Below are 17,873 nucleotides of genomic sequence, written 5' to 3'. Positions count from 1 at the left end.
ATAGTTATATATAGTGTATATATAGTCTATAGTTATATATGTATATAGTATATAGGAAAGCTACAGTGCAGTAGTGTAGACGAAACCGGAAAATTAAGTAGGCGTTCCCAGAAAAGAAGACTGAAATTAATTGTTTCTTTCTGTAGGCTGCAAGTTCCATTGATGCTGAAGATGGGTTGAGGTTCATGCAGGAGATGATTGAACTGTCAAGTCAGCAGCAGAAAGAACAGCAGCTCCCCCCACGGGCTGTGCAGATTGTTTCCCACCCGTTTTTTGGCAGGGTCGTGTTGACCGCTGGGCCAGCTCAGTTTGGGCTGGATCTGTCGAAGCATAAAGAGGTGTGTCTGCTCGTGATGTGCTTGATGGAATTGAATTTAAAATATTAAATACTGTTTAAATATGGTCTTCATTTCTTAGTCCCATTCTAACTTGTTTTAGTACATTTAAAAAATCTAAAATTGTACTTTCATTTACTTCAGTCTCCCAGGTTGAAGTAGAGTAAAATTTACATCTTGAAATTTGAGTCAAAATTATTGTGCATAATATACTTACAGAATTGGAGTTCAAATATTCAGATACTCTTAACTCTTAGGAGTCTCGATGGTACACTGGTTGCATGTTGGGCTGTGATCTTCATGGTCAGCAGTTCAAAACCACCAGCAGCTCTGCGGGAGAAAGACTGGGCTTTCTACTCCTGTAAACAGTTACAGCCTCAAACCGATGATCAACCATACTCTCGTGGAGTTTACTAACATCTTTTTAGAACTCAGTTCTAGGGTGGATTTAATTATTTTAGGAAGAAGAATTGTTTACAGTTTCGTGTAGACTAAATCGAATTTTTTCCTCTTTCAAAATTGTTTCAGACAATAATGATTTAAAATGTTTCCTAGCTTTTGTAAGAGTTGATGTGGGTTTAAAGTGAGTCTGGGTATAGGTTCAACCTCATTACTTATGAGCATTATGCCTTTGCACACATTATGTAACTTAAGATTCAGTTTCACTGTGTGTATAAAATAGAAACATTACCTGTATCGTTCTCCTCAAGAGTCATTGTAAAGATCATGTGTAGTAATTTATGAATTACAAAATATAATAGAAATGTTGGTTGGGTACTATAACACACAAAATGTTTAAGACAAAGTTAAGTTCAATGTATATTGCCTAGGTTATCAAAGATGGACATGTTATCAAAAATGAGTTTAGTTCTCTTGACATTCTAGGTTTTGAGGTTTAATATGACTAGATAGTGATTTAAGAAATAAAAGAATATTTAACTATTTTTATTTCTGACAGACAAGAGGATTTGTTGCAAGCAGTAAACCATACAATGGTTGCTCAGAACTTACCAACCCAGAAGCAGTGATGGGGAAAATTGCTCTGATACAAAGAGGACAGTGCATGTTTGCAGAAAAGGCGCGCAACATCCAGAACGCTGGCGCCATTGGCGGCATTGTTATTGGTAAGCAGCAGTCCCTGCTACTGTGGAAGAGACGATTTTCAGAATGTCTCCTTTTCAGAAGTTTCATCAAAGGGTTTGTCATATTATTCTTACATTTGCACACCATCAAGGATAGGTAACTCAGTAGGTACATAATGACTTTCTGTTTAATTTCTAAATACCTCCATAGAATCTTTTGAAAGCCTAGCTTTAGTTTTCTGTATATTAATACCAGTAAAATACTTAGACCTGACAGATAAGCCCTTCAGGACCAATAATGAGAGTAGGGATACCAAGAGGGTAAGGGAAAGATGGAGGGAGAAAGGGAGAATCGATCATAATGATCTACATATAACCCCCTCACAAGGGGATGGACAACAGAAAAGTGGGTGAAGGGAGACATCGGTCAGTGTAAGACATGGAAAAATAATAATTTATAAATTATCAAGGGTTAATGATATCAAGGGCTCAAGTAGAAAGAAAATGTTTTGAAAATGATGATGGCAAAAAATGTACAAATGTGCTTGACACGATGGATGGATGGATGGATTGTGATAAGAGCTGTACAAGCCTCTAATAAAATGATTTTTTAAAAAAACTTAGACCCTGATGTGAGTGGGGGTGGGTGGGTAGATGAGTGGTAAAAACACCTGGGACCAAAAGAAAACAAACAAACAAACAAACAAAAAACCCACCTAGGACCATCCAAAGCTGTCCAAGTATAGGAAGTATACTTTGTCACCTCCATTCCTCCACGGAGATGCAGGCTTTGGCGGGGAGACACACCCCAGTTCGGGTCTTGGCTCAGCCACAGAGTCACTGTGTGACCTCAGTGAAGCTTCAATGAAGCTTCTGTTTCTTTAGCTTTTCACGAACTAAGGTGAACTGCAGTGAAAGTGGTAACAAATACTCTTGTAAAGTGATTGCGAAGGAGCCCTGGTAGCACAGGGGTGAAGGGCTGGGCTACTGACCCACCAGCTGCTCCGGGGAGAAAGCAGTCTGCTCCCGTCACAATTTCCAGCCTTGGAAACCCTCTGGGCGGTTCTCTTCTGTCCAAGAGTGGCCTTTAGTCAGAATCAACTCAGCAGCAGCAGGTGACCTACATTCTTCCGTACCACTTCTTCAAGATAAGGTGTTTTAAGGAAAATAGTTATTACAGGCCTGTAATATATGAGTAAGATAGGTCTTAAGTACTTGGCTGTTAACTGAAAGGTTGGTTATTTGAACTCACCTGCTGTCCCTTGGGAGAAAGAAGTGACAATATGCTGCCATAAAGAATGGGGCAGCTCTATCTACGCTGTCTTGTAGCAATAGCTTTGGGTTTATTGTTTGTTTAAGTAAGGTTAAAAGATTATGTATACACATATTGCACTTTCATTTCTTTAAAATGTTTTATAGTTGTTCATAATTGTAAATAGCACTCCAAGTCAACTTTTAGCAATAGAACTTTCTGTCTCTTTTGATTATTTTCTTAAATTTGTAGAAGTAGAATTATGGGGTCCAGGAAGCATGCCTGATGAAGTTCTTGGTATATAAAATCAAGGTTAATATCTTGTGATATGATGATTTAATTGAAGTTAGCATGCTCTCAACAGGGAATCAATAAAGGCTGGTCGCTTGCTTGTTTGTTTTAAGTGGGCAAATGTTTTACGTGTGCTGTGTTCATTCTTGACCAGACGACAATGAGGGGAGCAGCAGCGATACCGCCCCTCTGTTCCAGATGGCTGGGGATGGGAAGGACACAGACGACATCAAGATCCCCATGCTCTTCCTATTCAGCAAAGAAGGAAGCATCATCCTGGATGCTATTCGGGAATATGAGGACGTAGAAGTGCTCCTTTCTGATAAAGCAAAAGATCGAGGTAAGGGTAAAAAGTATCCGTTTGTTTAATGCAATTAAGCATTAATCTTAGTAGTTTCATAACAAAAATGAGTTGCAAAGTGTTTTGGAAGGATATTTCAAAATCATTTTTCTTTTGGGTGTAAGTAGTAAAATCTTCGCTTCAGATTTCTAGACTTCTGTTTTAATATGTAATTTTGCCACGATTCTGAAGTGATGAAAACATAAGGGATTACCTTGAGAAACTCGTTTTAACACCCAGTGATGTGCACTGTTCAGTTTCATCGTACATTTCCTTTGTAAGGAAAGAGGAGGACCGAATGCTTATTAAAACATAGTAATAGTGCCTGCTGCCAGGCGGTGTGTCAACGGACCACTCTCTTGATAAACACTATAGAAACCTAACAGCTTCTCCCCCGAGCTCAAGTGTATTATTCCATAGATACAGTCATCCTCATGATTTGCTGATTTTGCATTTGCAAAGTCGCCTACTCACGAAAATGGATTTATGACCCCTGATCAGTACTGGGAGAGCGTTCATTGTCATTCTCTAACATACAGTGGGGCAGAGAAACCGAGTCCTCATTTCTCAGGTTGCAAGCTGAGGTTGAACAAGGCAGCATTCTGCCTTGTTTCAGCTCGCATACTGTAAACAAATGTCTCTTGTGGACTATTTAGTGCCAGATTCTCCCTCATTTTTATCTTTTTTGTTGATGACTTAACTGAAACCGGCTCCAAGCCCTGTCTGAAGTCTTGGCCCCCTGTTCCTAAGTACAAGAAGGCTGTGATGTGCTTTGCAGAGAAAATGGGGTGTTACGTAAGCTCTGTCAGGCTGTAGTCCTTGGCTGTGAGTGCAGTGTTGACGAATGAAGGATCTGTGTTAAGTACAGTATCTTTAAACAAAGCCCCCATAAATCAGGGTTATTGATTGTTCAGTTGTCAGCAGAGGCTCACAGGAACTGAGCCTTTCATTCATGAGGAGCGCTGGCTCAGTACCCACTGATGTCAGCATTGTCAGTGGCTTTATTCAGCAAAAGAACTACTACTAGGGGGAATCCAGTGTATTTGTAAGTGACGAGAGTCACAAATGACTAATGTCTGAAGAACAAGATAGTTTGCTTATGAGCGTACATATGAGGGAACTTCAAGAAATTCATGGAAAAATTCCATTACCTTTGAATTCTATATGTCCATGAACTTTTGGAACCTCCACCACCCCCACCCCTTGTAGTGCTGTTTAGGCCAAAATAAAATTTTGTTAACAATTTAAATCCTCTGTCAAACCCAAATTACTGTAAAAAGGCAAGGTCTTAGTAGTGTTCTCTATAGTTTCCACCCGGCAATCCCGGAAAGTCGGCCATTAGGCATAAACTGTACTTATGATCCTGGCCGTTCTTATCTACTAGAGACTTCTGTAGAGATGTAGCACTCCTCCCATCTCCCTTAATGAGATAAGGTTGTCTCATTTTTATAGTTGTTATATCCTTGTACCACTTGAGGTATAGGGAAGCTGATTTAGTGTAACTTCCAAGTGGGACATCTTAAAAAGAAGCATTTAGTGATAACCTTGTGCTAGCCTACTTAGTGCTTTGCTTTGCCTTTTCTTGTGTTGATGTGCTCTTGGTGGAGAGCTGTCAGACGCCAGCCCCATCAGAGAAGTGCAGTGGCTGGGCGTGTGCATTGGGGATGTGTACCTGGGGGCAGGGCAGAATATGGACGCGCTCTCATCTTCCCAAATCCTCTTACAGGCCCCGGGTTTTAGTGGGGGCGGGCTTTCTCTGAATTCAGATCTTTTCTACATGTGTGCATTTAGACACATCAGACATGGGTAAATTATTATTCATGTAAACCCTTTAATGCCTCTGCTTTTTTCCCCCTACTCTGTGCTACCATTGGAATTTCAGCAGCAATCTTAAAAGGTAAAATGATTCCAAACTACATTATTAATAGTAGTAAGTATCTTACATTAATAAACCTTAAGTTATATATATGTATATACGTATGTGTCTATGGGTGTGTGTATATATATATATATATACATATATATAATTTTGTTTCAGTGGATGCCATGATAATACTTGGTTCCGTGTAATTAGATTATTTCCATGTCTAGTCAACTGTCCCATAAATAAGACCACTTTATCTTTCCATGATAAATTCTATTACTTACTCATCTCGAATGATAGATTCTCAGTTCATTTTCATGCAGGAGTCACCTGCTCATAGATCTTGTTTTGTCATTTATCACTCTTGATCACTTTTGTATTGATTGCATTGTAAGATAATTTAAACGTTGAGTTGTTTTGAAGTCATATGTGGGACAGGAGTAGGGAGAAAGCAGGGACTAGGACTAAGAAATTATGGCCACAATGTTTCCCATACCAGAGAAATAATATGGGAAATAGGAAATTTCTATTAGAAAAAAAATTTTTTTCTTTGAGTACTATTTATTATCTTAGGGCCCTTGTAGTTTAAAATATTTAAAATATATTTTATATACTTATTTAAAATATTTTTAAAAGTTTTTGTAGGCTAAATTTATTGAAATGTGGTTCTGATGCTGGGATGATATTTGGATAAAAGGTCTTGAAAAGTCTTTTTTGTGAAATAGCTCTTTTTGAAAACTGCAGATTTACTAGCTAGATTAGCAATAAATTATTGGTATTTATCTAGGTAGCACTGATAGTTTACAAATCAACTACATTATTCACTTAGGAAAGCATAATAAAGAATTAATGTTAGGATCACTCTGGTTTATGCCATTACTTATGCCTCAGTGATTCTCACCAGAATCAGAGTGCAGGACTGTTGGTTAGAGTGTACCCCCTTAAATCTTACTCCAGAATATTGAGTCTGAAGGCGAGAGAGAGGAATCTGAACTTCTGAGGTGGCAGCCCAGGTAACGGTGCTACGGCTGCCCTCTGAGCAACTGAGAACAAGATCCGGAGGGCAGCCTCTCCCTCCCAATCTGTGCCAGCCATATTGTGCTGTTGGATTTTTTTGTAATAAGAATGCCAAATAATAACATCCTTAAAGCCCACTAAATAATGAGAGATTAGAGTTTTCCTAAGACACCTCTGAATTATTTCCATTTTCACAAGTTTCATGTTGAGAAGACGGCAGCGCTCACTCTCTCACACACACAGTGGGTGAAAGAAAGTGCCAATAACTATCCTCCAGCTTGCCCACTCCAAAAAATCTCATTCCTAAAATACCGATTTTCCATGAAAGCCACTCAGTATCACTGATTATTTCTCATTCCCACATATTAATGCAGAAAGAGAAAAGGTACAAAGTAAGTTCTTACCCCGTCTTCTTATTTCGATAGTAAAGTCCAAGCAGGAGTATAGATACATAGAAAGCAGTTCGAGCTGCTGGAAAAGTTTCTAGGTATCTTATTACATATTAGTTTTTAGAAGCTAAAGCCTGAGTAGTTGCTTTTTGTTTGCCTTCTTAGTTCCAACCAATCTGAAAGCTAATTTCCCCACAGCATGATGTTGAAAAGAATTTGTAATGTTCACATATTCTCTTTCATATGCTCCAAACTTTCTAAAATGGATGGAGTCTTTAAAGGTTCTTAATAATAATTATAACAGTGGCTTGCAATTAGAGTAGTTTATCAATAACAGTTCTCAAAGGGGGGAGATGTTTATTTTTACGTTCTAGTCCATTGTCATGCTTGTGGCTTATGGCGGAAGCTGGTGTCGTAAGGCTTAGACAGGGCTCCTCTCTGTCTGTCTGTCTGTCTGTCTGTCTGTCTGTCTGTCATTCTGTCATTCTCCAGTAAAGAGGCAGATTTAGAAAATGGAAGAAGAAAGGTCCTATGGTTTGCACTGCTCCAGCTTTAAGACACGCAGTGTCAGTTTTCCTAAGATCACCCCCTGCTCATCTTGATCGGGGTGAATGGTAATGTGCAATACTTCGGCTGCTTAGGAAAAGACTTGATCTCAAGGGGGAAAATGTAAAACTACTGAAGACGGCCTCTTTGCCTGGGTGGGATCACTGGAAACTGGCTAAGTAGCAGAGTTCACTGAACTAGTCTCCCTCTTCAAGTCATGCGTTCTCGTGTGCTTTCTCCCTGCCGTATCAGTCTCAACCGCTACCCCACACCTGCAGCCCTTTTCCTCTTTGCACGTCATATAGCCATCCTAGCTACTCGGTTTAAAATGCCACTTTCTATGGAATGGTCTCTTATTCTACGAGGGAAAATTAAGGGTATCTTTTTTATTTAACAGCAGTTTCAGGTTTATTTTAAAAATGAGCTGAAAGTACAGTAAGCTCTGTGTCCCTCTCAGAAACACACAGTTTCTTCTATACTAATATCTTACTGATATCATGGTCCATTTCTTAAAATTAATGAAAAATATTGTTAACTGAAGTCCATAGTTTACATTAGGACATCATGTTTGGTAAAGTGGAGGGATGGTGAAAAAGCGGAAGGCCCGCAAGGAGATGGCGGACACAGTGGCTGCAACAGTGAGCTCAGGCGCAGGAACAACTGTGAGGACAGCGCAGGACCGGGCAGCGTTTCGTTCTGTTGTGCACTGGGTTGCTGTGGGTGGGAGCTGTCTCAGTGTCACCTAACAACAGTAACAATGGCATTCAACAAGTGCATGATGTCGTGTGTGCACCATCACAGTACCAGACAGAATGGTTTCACTAACCCAGAACCCCCACGACTCTGCATATTTTACAGGTATCTTTTAACTATGGCTCTACTTAATATTTTCATTACAATATGGTTCTTTACCTGTTTTTTTCATCTCTCTGTACCTTGTTTTCAGTGCCTGTTGAATGGATGGATGGTTGATTTTCAAACATACAGTCTATGAGTCTTTGCCAAGGTTCTCTTTTCCCTTTAGTAACTATCCCAAACATTGAGACTCTTGATTTTCTTTTTTTTTATATCTTGGAATGCTCTCCTTTATTTCTTTGCTTTCTGCATTCCTGAATCTAAGGTAGTAGTTGTTATACCCACCAATCTATGATGCTCAGGTATGCAAGGGGGTACCCCAAAAAACCTGGAATTGTGCTGGGCAGAACAGAGGTTGTGTGGTATGCATTTTTCCCTGCTAGGTAAGCATCAGCAACTGAGTTAGTGCACCCAGTGGTGGTGCCTGTGAAGGTTCTCTCTGGTCTAAGTGAATTTTTTTCATAAAAGCATTTTCACTCAAACCTCATTTTTTTGTGATGGGTGATTTCAGAGAACATCTGGCGGCTGTGAATTTTTGTTTCCTGCGCAGGGAAAAATACTGCAGAAACTATTGTGGTGTTGAATACAGCTTACAAGGACAGTGCTATGGGAAAAACTCAAGTGTATGAGTGGTTATCTCATTTCAAAACAGGTGAAATGTCAATTGATGACAAACCTCGTTCTGGACACCCATCACCTTCCTGAATGAATGAAAATGTTAACTCATAGTGCATTTGGAATTTGTTCTACCAGGTCAGACTGTTAGCCAAGTTTCTATTTAGAGGTTCTGAAAAGATTGCGTAACAGTGTGTGACAAAGAAGGCCTGATTTGTGGTAGATGGGGGACTGATTTTGTCACCAGGACAATGCACCTGCCCATGCAGTCATCTCAGTGTGCCAGTTTTGGGCAAAAAAACAGCATGTCTCCCTTGCCCCGTGCACCTTACTCACCTTACTTCACTCTGTGCGAATTCTTTTTGTTTTCTGCGAATGAAGAGGGACACGAAAGGACAGCAATGTAATGACATAGAAAAGATGAGGAAAAAATGAGGGAGGTGCTGTCAGCCATCCAAACAGATGTGTTTGAAAAATGTTTCCAAAAATGGAATTGCAGATTTGACAAATGTATCAGGTGTAATGGAGAGTTCTTTGAAGTGATGAGGTTATCTTGTAAACAAATTTAAACATATACCATGGCGGGGGTAGGGGGGTTGAGTACCCCTCTGTAGGTGACAGTAGGGACCGCAGAAAGATTTGTGCAGCGGCCCTTACAACCTCTCTGCACCGCTGTAGCTGTCGTTTTCACTTTCTTGGTCGCTGCCTTCCCTCCTGTTCTGTTGTCCATATGCCTTTGAAACACAGTCTTTTCTTCTATGAATATCTTCTTCAGAATGCCCCAAGCCCCCTGCCTTCTCCTTCAGGGGCCCTCTGTATTCTCTTTTGTTCAGTGTTTTATAGAGTGATCCTTGTCATCTTTCAAACAGCTTTTCAACTTGTAATAAAGAGATGTAGTCAGAAAGATTTAATAGTCATCTTCCTGAAATAACTAACTGCTGTTAGCAGTTTGGTGTTTAGCATTTTATATCTTCCTCTGTTTTTAATTATCCCTTTCTCTTCTTTTCAAAAAATGAGATCATGTATGTATACCATTCAGTTACTTGACTTTTTAAGCATTAAGTCTATATAAATATGTCCTTCCAAACTAGTAGGAGTGCATAGCTTATTCTTTTAAAAATGTGTATTACATTTTATAGCATGGCCATGCCATTATTTATTTTACTTTCCCACTAATTGGCATTAAATTATTTCCAGGTCTTTGTCCAGTCCAAGCAATGGTATAGAAAATATTCTTGTGCATATCTTCCTACATATTAATACTTTTACTTGTCTAGAAATTTTAGATTCTCAAAAGTCGAATGCCAGGGAAAAGGATGCATCTTTTAGACTTTTAATAGATATTACCAGTTATACACAATACTTGATGATTTTAGCAATTCAGATCCTTTCTAGCAAGATTTGAGAATGGATCTTTCCCCTTATTCAAGGCAGCATTGGATTGATCACATAAATCTAATAAGTGAAAATGATACTTTGCATTTGCTTACATTTCCTTTTGTAAGTACATTTTTTCATTTAACTTTTTCTCTGCTTTTATTGGGCTATACTTCACATATCACAATTTAATTGTTAAATTGTTTTATAATTTGTGCAATCATCATAATTTACCTTTTCTCTTTTCTCAATTGCCTATTTACATGTTTGGCCCATTTAAAATAATTTTTGTATTTTTCTAAGTAACTTTAGGACCTTTCTATTAATTGGAGCCCTAGTGGCATGGTGGTTATGCACTGGACTACTAACCAAAAGATCTGTAGTTTGAAACCACCATCTGTCCACTGCACAGGAGGAAGATGGGGCTTTCGAGCTCCTGTGAAGAATTAGTCTCGGAGCGTCACAGAGCTCTTGTCCTATAGGGTCCTTTAGGGCTCCAGTTTCCAGCCTTGCTTCAGATGGTCATTTCATCCTGATTTTACATAATATTTTCCTAAATTTTCTTCTGAAATTTTTATAGTCTTATTTTTTGCATTTTTAAAATTGATTTTTAAATATGATATAGTTACAAGTCTAAGTTTCTTTTCTACTGACTTGTCAATTATCAAGCACCATTTTAAAAAATTGTTTTATTGGAGGCCCTTACTGCTCTTATCACAATCTATACATCCATCTATTGTGTCAAACACGTTTGGACATTTGTTGCAATCATCATTTTCAAAACATTTTCTTTATACTTGAGCCCTTGGTATCAGCTCATCTTCTCCCCTCCCCCACCCTCCATCCCTCATGAATCCTTGATAATTTATAATTTTTTTTTCATGTCTTACACTGAGCGCTGTCTCCCTTCACTACACATTTCTGTTGTATGTCCCCCTGGGAGTGGGTTATATGTTAATCATTGTGATCAGTACCCCCTTTCTCCCCACCACCTTCCCTGTACCCTCCTGGTATCACTACTCTCATTAGTGGTCCTGAGGGGTTTGTCTCTCCTGGATTCCCTGTGTTGCGAGCTCTTATTTGTACAAGTGTTCATGCACTGGTCTAGTCGGATTTGTAAGGTAGAATTGGGGTCATGATAGCTGTGGGGAGGAAGCATTAAGGAATTTTGGAAAGTGGTATGTTTCGTTGGTGCTATGCTGCACCCTGACTGGCTTATTTCTTCCTTGTGACCCTCTGTAAGGGGATGTCCAATTGCCTACAGATGGGCTTTGGGTCTCCACTCCACCCTCCCCCTCATTCACATTGATATGATTCTTTTGTTCTTTGGTGCCTGATACCTGATCCTATCGACACAGGCTGGTGTGCTTCTTCCATGTGGGCTTTGTTACTTCTCAGCTAGATGACCACTTGTTTACCTTCAAGCCTTTAAGACCCCACACGCTACATTCCCTCCTTCTTGAAACACTGTATTTTAGCTTTCATAACACAGTGTTTTTGTGAACTTAGGCCTATTGTTTCTGGATGTTCCTTTGCTCTTGTACCTTGTCATGAAGTGTGGGCGTTCCTCAAGCTAGGCCTTCTCTTCCCTGTGCTTTCTGGCTGGGCAGTCGCTCCCCTGCCCCCTTTACAGATGACCCACAACTTCACGTCAGCCTGCAAACTTCTCTCATCTGAGCAACAAGTCTTATGTATTCAACTATCTACTTAACAATTCCTTTTCATCTTTCAAAGGCATCTCAAAACCATATGTATGGCCCTCCTCTTCCTCCTAGACCCCTCAGAACAACCAGCACCGCCCACCAAAGTAAAGCATCACTGCATCCACTTGCACAAGTCAGAAACTCATCTTTGACCACCACCCCCCCTCCGCCCCGTGCCTTCATAGGTGCAGTCCATCACTGGTTCTGTGTCCCTCTGAAGCCACCGCCTTTCAGCTCCACTTCCCCATCATGGTCGTAGTCCTGGTCGTCATCACTTCCGGAGTTACGCAGTAGCTGCTTTGGGGGACTTTTTTCTAATCGATTCTTCACCCTTTAGCCAGAAATATATTTTGAAATTGAAAATTGGGTCATGTTATGCCTCTGTTTTTAATGAATCCCATTTCTTTCAGGAAAAAGGGAAAACTGTGTAATAGGGCCTACACAGCCAGCTCAAGCTGTGTGGCTCCTGGTGAATCCACTTCTCTCACTATTTTCCTTTCTTGCTTAGCTCTAGTACCTCTGACTATTTTCATTCCCACTAAGTCCCTTTGTGCACCGTGTTTCCTCTATTTGGAGTACTCCTCCCTTCCCGCTCTTCCTAGTTGATGGTAAATCTACTGCCATCCGGTGAAGTCCGGTTCCTGGCAACCCTGCATGGAGTGCCAGCCTCCCTGTCCTCTGATGGTGCCGCCAAGGCTGCTCATCCTTGCCCTGTCAGCACCTGCCCCTTCGTGAAGGACCCCCACTCTGAGCTGGGGTCAACTCAGTGACAGCAGGTCACATATAGACCTGCACGGATTAAATGGGGATTTGAAAAACAATCTCACATTCTCGGCAAAAATATTTTATTTCAGGTATAACATTAGTATTCTTAATTACACAAAGCCCTGTATTATATGGATTTTCATGGCTTCCTGAGTGAGAATTTAACTTCAAAAGAATATTATCTTAAAATATAGGAGTGGTAAACATGTACTGTTTAAAGTTTATTGTAGTTAGTATGTTCTCATATGCAAGCTTTCCTGAGTTTAGATGAAGACCTTTTAGATGTAAGTTGCAATTTTTTTCTTTCTTCCTTTCTTTTTGATTTAAAGATAATTTTATTAGGGGCTATTACAGCTTTTATAACAATCCATACATCAGTTGTATCAAACATATTTGTATATATGTTGCCATCATTATTTTCTGGACATTTACTTTCTATTGAGCCTTATGTATCAGCTCTTCATCAGCTGCAATTTTAAATGAACTTTACTACTCAGTTTATTTCTTGGCACTTATTAATATAATGGGCAGTCATTTTTAGAGACATTTCTTTCCATTTGCAAGAAAACATAATTCTGGCACATTTTGCAAAATGAATGCCCTCCTCCCCCCCCCCCACCCCACCCCCCCGCCCCAATTGTGATTTCATAGCTGGAAGGGGATTATTCCTTTTTGGTGGTAATGGGCACCATTCTACAGTACTATGATGAGCCTTACGTTTTTTATTTCTTCATCGTATGACAATAATCAGGATGATCTCGAAAATGTAACAGTCCATTGTTTCAGGGTAAAGTATCATGAAGTGTGATTCTTTTTTTAATACAGATCCTGAGATGGAAAGTGAAGAACAGCCATCCTCTGAAAATGATCCTCCAAATCAGAGTGCCGAACAGATCATCACATCAAGTTCTCAGGACCCTGATCTGGCTGAGCAAGCGGCTCCTGAAGAACGTGCTCTAAGCCCTCCCCCGGAACCAGCGGGCGCACCATCTCCAGCAGAGATGGACAATGCTGCAAACATTTCCCCCTCCGAACAGAATTCCGACCCCACAGAAAACCACGAGAGCACAAGTCTCGGTGGTGAATGTACAGATTTAGACGACCAACCTCAAGAGCCATCAGAAACGGAGGAAGACTCCAATCCTAATGTTAGCTGGGGCCAAAAAGCCCAGCCTATAGACTCCATATTAGCAGACTGGAATGAAGATATAGAAGCTTTTGAAATGATGGAGAAAGATGAACTATGACTCACTAAGGAATCTGGTGGTAGGTATTTAAAGAGAAAAGGCAAACTGCTGTGGTCAGTAGACACCCGAATACGAAATAGGCTCTCTGTTGGGAGGCGTTAAGTATGGGGGTGAGCAACCACGTTCTGACCGGCATCATTACTGTGGCAATTGGAGTATGTTGCCTTAGAAGTGACCTTGTTAAAACTGCCCCATCAAAAATGGAAACACTCAAATCATCCCTACCCCCACACCCCAAATGGCAGCAATGCACTGTCCTGCAACCCCTCGGGCTAGGGAGAGAGTACTGGGGGTTCCTGCAGTCTCTGGAGAGACGGAAAGCACATCTGGTCAGTGGTGGAGTGGGGAATTTGTGTAGCTTTCCAATTATGGGACCTTTGGCTCCCTTGGTTTGGGGTGAGAGGCATTGTGGGCATTCTTGTTTGCTCCCTTTACAAAAACACTCAAGTGACGTCAGTGGCTACAAAACAAATGCACTCATGGTAGGACATGGTCTTTGCGTATCACTCGCTTGCATCATTCTGTGACAAGTGATCACAATGACTTTATTTTCTCATCTTAATAATGCCCTTTTAATGTAAACCAAAGGAGAAGGCAGTGCACTTTTCTCAGTGTGTTTTGCATAATCCGTGGGACCAGGTACAAAAGGTCAGATAGGATATTGTGGAAAACTGGTTACCTAACACTTGATGTTGCAATAGGAACTTCCCATTGGGAAGGCTCTGACTACTCTGACATGGAATTTAGTGTTATACTCTTGCAGGGTAGGTTATAAACCCTTTCCAATTCATTTCTCTTAGAGGTCATTGCCTCTAGTCCTCAGCCTTATTGCACCCTACATTTAGCCAGAAGGCCTGTATTGCCAACAACTTTTGCTTCACTTTTCCATATTTCGCAGCCATGATAAAACTCTGGTAGTCTGCAGATCCTGAGGTAGTGCCCGCTTTTCTTCTTTGAAACATCAGCTTCTAAAGTTGCACCCAAGGAGTCCATCATCACATGTTCCTTTGAATCGTGGGTTTCAGGTTTTGTTGTTTAACTAAATCGTCTCTATGATATGTGCAGAGCCGTTGAATTGATTCTGTTTCAAAATAATTATATAGGACAGAGTTGAACAGCCCCATAGGGTTTCCAAGACTGTAAATCTTTACTGAAGCAGACTGCTTCATCTTTCTCCTTCAGAGCAGCTGGTAGATTTGAACCACTGATCTTTTGGTTAACAGTCCAGCATTTAATCCACTGTTTCACCAAGCTTTCTTGTCCTTCTGTGGACCTGAAAATTAACCTATGATGACTTATGTAAGAAGATTTATACATTATCAATTAACATATAGCTTAGTGAGAATTTTTTCTTTCCTCTGAGTTTTCAAAAATTGAAAACGTTGTTAATATCTGTAGACAACCGTATAGTCGAAATCATGCCTTTATGAATTTTATTTATTTAAGAAAACATCTGAATCAGTTCTGAAGAAATATTTAAGAGGCATCATCTCCTTTTCCTCTCCCGTTTCTTTACACAATAACCTATCCTGACGCACAGTTTTGAGGTACTGATGAACGTAAGCTGTGTATTGAGCTGTTAAGAGCCGCAGTGAGTGCTGTATTGTAGTTATGTATATTCATGTACAGTATGTTTAGGTCCAAGGTAAACGAATTCTTTTCTAAGGGGATAAAATAGCCACTTTTGAAAATTCCAGCTAAACATAATTGGGTTGGTGAGCAATAAATCAGGTAGAGAATTCCCTTTGGGGGAAAAAGAAGTCGTGGTACCCAAGAAAGATCTTTGTTGTCCCTTAATGAAATCTGACACCAAAATTGATAGTTTTATCTGTTTGCATGTGAAATTTGGTGTAAGAAGATAGAACTATAATGCATAGAGTACGAAGAAGGATAGACATAGTGCTTTGTTCATCTTAATTGCAATGCTGCCAAAATAGCAGAAGCTTAATTACTTGACTTGCCTTGCCTTGATTTATAGGACTGGGGCTTGGAGCAAAGGAGCAGATGTTCCTCTGAGACTTTGACTACAGAAGCCTTACCCACATTGCTTTGTTTCTTGTATTTGCAGCTCAAAGCCATTGTTGTCTCCACTTTTCTAAAGTTATCAGACAACTGTTTCCCCCCACAACATGGAAAACCTAATGATGTAGGATCCGGTGACTAAGGCTTTCTGGTTCTATCCCTGCTGATAATTAGCATTTCCATCCCAGATCTACTGAATCAGAACCTAGGGTCAACCAGGACCCTCGGGGACAGAGGGCTGCTCCCGCGAGTTTCCCAAACTGCGTGTCTTTACTGGAGCAGCCAGTCTTCTTTCTCTCGCAGCAGGTAGGCTTGAACCACAGACCTTTCACCCTTTGGGTTAGCTGCCCAACAGCATAACCCACTGAGCTACCAGGGCTTCTATACATAAAAATACGTACACCGTGCACATAAGAATTCCCTGGGACTCTTGTGAAACTTGATTCACAAGTTGGATTCAGTAGTTCCAGAGTGAAAATGTAAATTCCAGCAGTGGGTGGAACCAGCAGGGTTCCAAGTGCTTTCATGAAACAAGCCAATTTACAGTCACACTCCCTTCTTTTGTCCATTAGGGGGAGCTGTTGTCTCTCATTGAGGTCTAGTCTAGAGCAAAGTGTTGGAACTTGTTTCAAAAAGTGAATTCTAAAAAGTGGGGGCGGGGTGTAGAAAAAAATAACAAATTACACTTAATACCTAAGAGGACTAATACTTGACTTTTCCCTAGTTAAGAAATGAGGGTGTGATGTTCACTTTCAAAGCCCAATTGACTCTACATTCATTTACTTGACTTACTGTCACAAAGTCAAAACGCCCATAGCATTCATTTCTGGTTTTGTTACTTTAAAACCTTTCTTAGACATTTCATTTGCTTCCTAAAAATTCAGGGGTTTCTGTAAGACCTTGAGTTTAGAAACATCTGGTCTACCTCAGTGACATGTTCCCTGCTGAGAGGCTGAGCAGACGTGATCACCACAGCCATCAAAAGGGTTGACTGAGAAGGATTTAAATAATGTTTACAGACTTGGAGCCAAGGAAGGGTTTTATCTGAAAGGTAAAAGTTAGATACTAGTGCAAGGATTTAATTCAGGTATTTTTACACTTTAAAACTTGTTTACCTGCTACAAATATGATAGCTATAGTTTTTTTCTGTTTATTAAAGTCCATTTGAAGGATAGACCTTGATTTGCAATACTTTTCCCATAAAGCTGTAAGTGTGAACGAGTTGCACTGTACTAGAGCTGTCTGGGGTGGGCATTTTCTTGGGCCTGTTTTCTCGTTTTTGACTGTTAGGAGGCTTCCCACGGGAGAGCAACTGCTGTGACCGAGCAGAGTCTGTTAGTGCTTCCCTCTTTTCTCACAGCGTTCGAGAGGGAAACGATTTTGACTTCTCTAACACACGTTTTAATTTATTTAAATTCTCATCACGCAACCCTTCTTACAGTAAAACCAGCCTTTGCTCTCTTGCCAACCCCATGCCAAGTTCATCCTTTAAAAAAGCTCAGCATAAGTCATTTCAAATAGCCCCCATCATTTGAGGGGGGCGGGGGAGTGGGGGAAGAACGTAGTCAATATGCCCACTGGTCGTTTTATGCACAAGGCTTCAGTCAGAACATAGAAAAAAACATTCTGTGAATGAAATATTGTATGTTCAGATTTTATAAAAGACATTTTTAAAAGCCCAATTTACAGCCGTATATTTTCTTATGATGTAATTTATGAAAAAGATGTCTGTACTAACAGGTGCTGTAACACTACTGTTGTTGGGTTTTATTGTTTGGTGATAAATGTATACAATGTTTCTAGGGGAAACTACTGTGATGTAAAAGTCTGGGCAAAATGTATATAATCCTTGTATATAATTGTGTATTTGATTATAATTACTGACTGTATGTAAAGATTTAATAAAACATGTAAATATTCCCATCTAGTTCTGACTTTCTTAGTATTCATGTATGTGTCTTTATACTTTGATATCTTTCCTATTTCTTAACTTCTGTTTTCCCTTCATTTGTTTTTCCATTTTCCCAGAGGAGTGACTTTTAGCTGCAGACACCAGGCATACATTGAATAGCTCTACAGTTCAGCTGGTACGCTAGGGTCCTCAGAATAGAACTAAGGAACATTAATAAGTCAGCGTTAATATCAGTAACCTGGCCATGTTTTACGTTTACTT

General features: G+C 40.1%; 1 protein-coding gene across 7 annotated transcripts in view; it reads left to right on the top strand.

Moving 5' to 3' along the window:
* EDEM3 (ER degradation enhancing alpha-mannosidase like protein 3) overlaps window positions 1-17,627 on the top strand; it is an 85,372-nt gene extending 67,745 nt beyond the window's left edge. For 2 of the 7 annotated variants that reach the window (XM_004706675.2, XM_045297967.1), the window contains exons 17-21: window positions 147-338; window positions 1,294-1,459; window positions 3,115-3,300; window positions 5,183-5,230; window positions 13,257-17,627. In XM_004706675.2, the coding sequence (XP_004706732.1) occupies window positions 147-338; window positions 1,294-1,459; window positions 3,115-3,300; window positions 5,183-5,230; window positions 13,257-13,678 (1,014 nt within the window). In that variant the 3' untranslated portion in view covers window positions 13,679-17,627. The remainder of the gene's footprint in view (window positions 1-146; window positions 339-1,293; window positions 1,460-3,114; window positions 3,301-5,182; window positions 5,231-13,256) is intronic. The other 5 variants (XM_045297968.1, XM_045297971.1, XM_045297970.1 and 2 more) reach the window with 3 other exon arrangements.
* The last annotated feature ends 246 nt before the right edge of the window (window positions 17,628-17,873 follow it).

The sequence above is a fragment of the Echinops telfairi genome, unplaced genomic scaffold, assembly GCF_000313985.2.
Source record: "Echinops telfairi isolate 266 unplaced genomic scaffold, ASM31398v2 ScPeMD7_7424;HRSCAF=8462, whole genome shotgun sequence".
NCBI lineage: Eukaryota > Metazoa > Chordata > Mammalia > Afrosoricida > Tenrecidae > Echinops > Echinops telfairi.
This window is presented reverse-complemented; position numbering and strand designations above follow the sequence as displayed.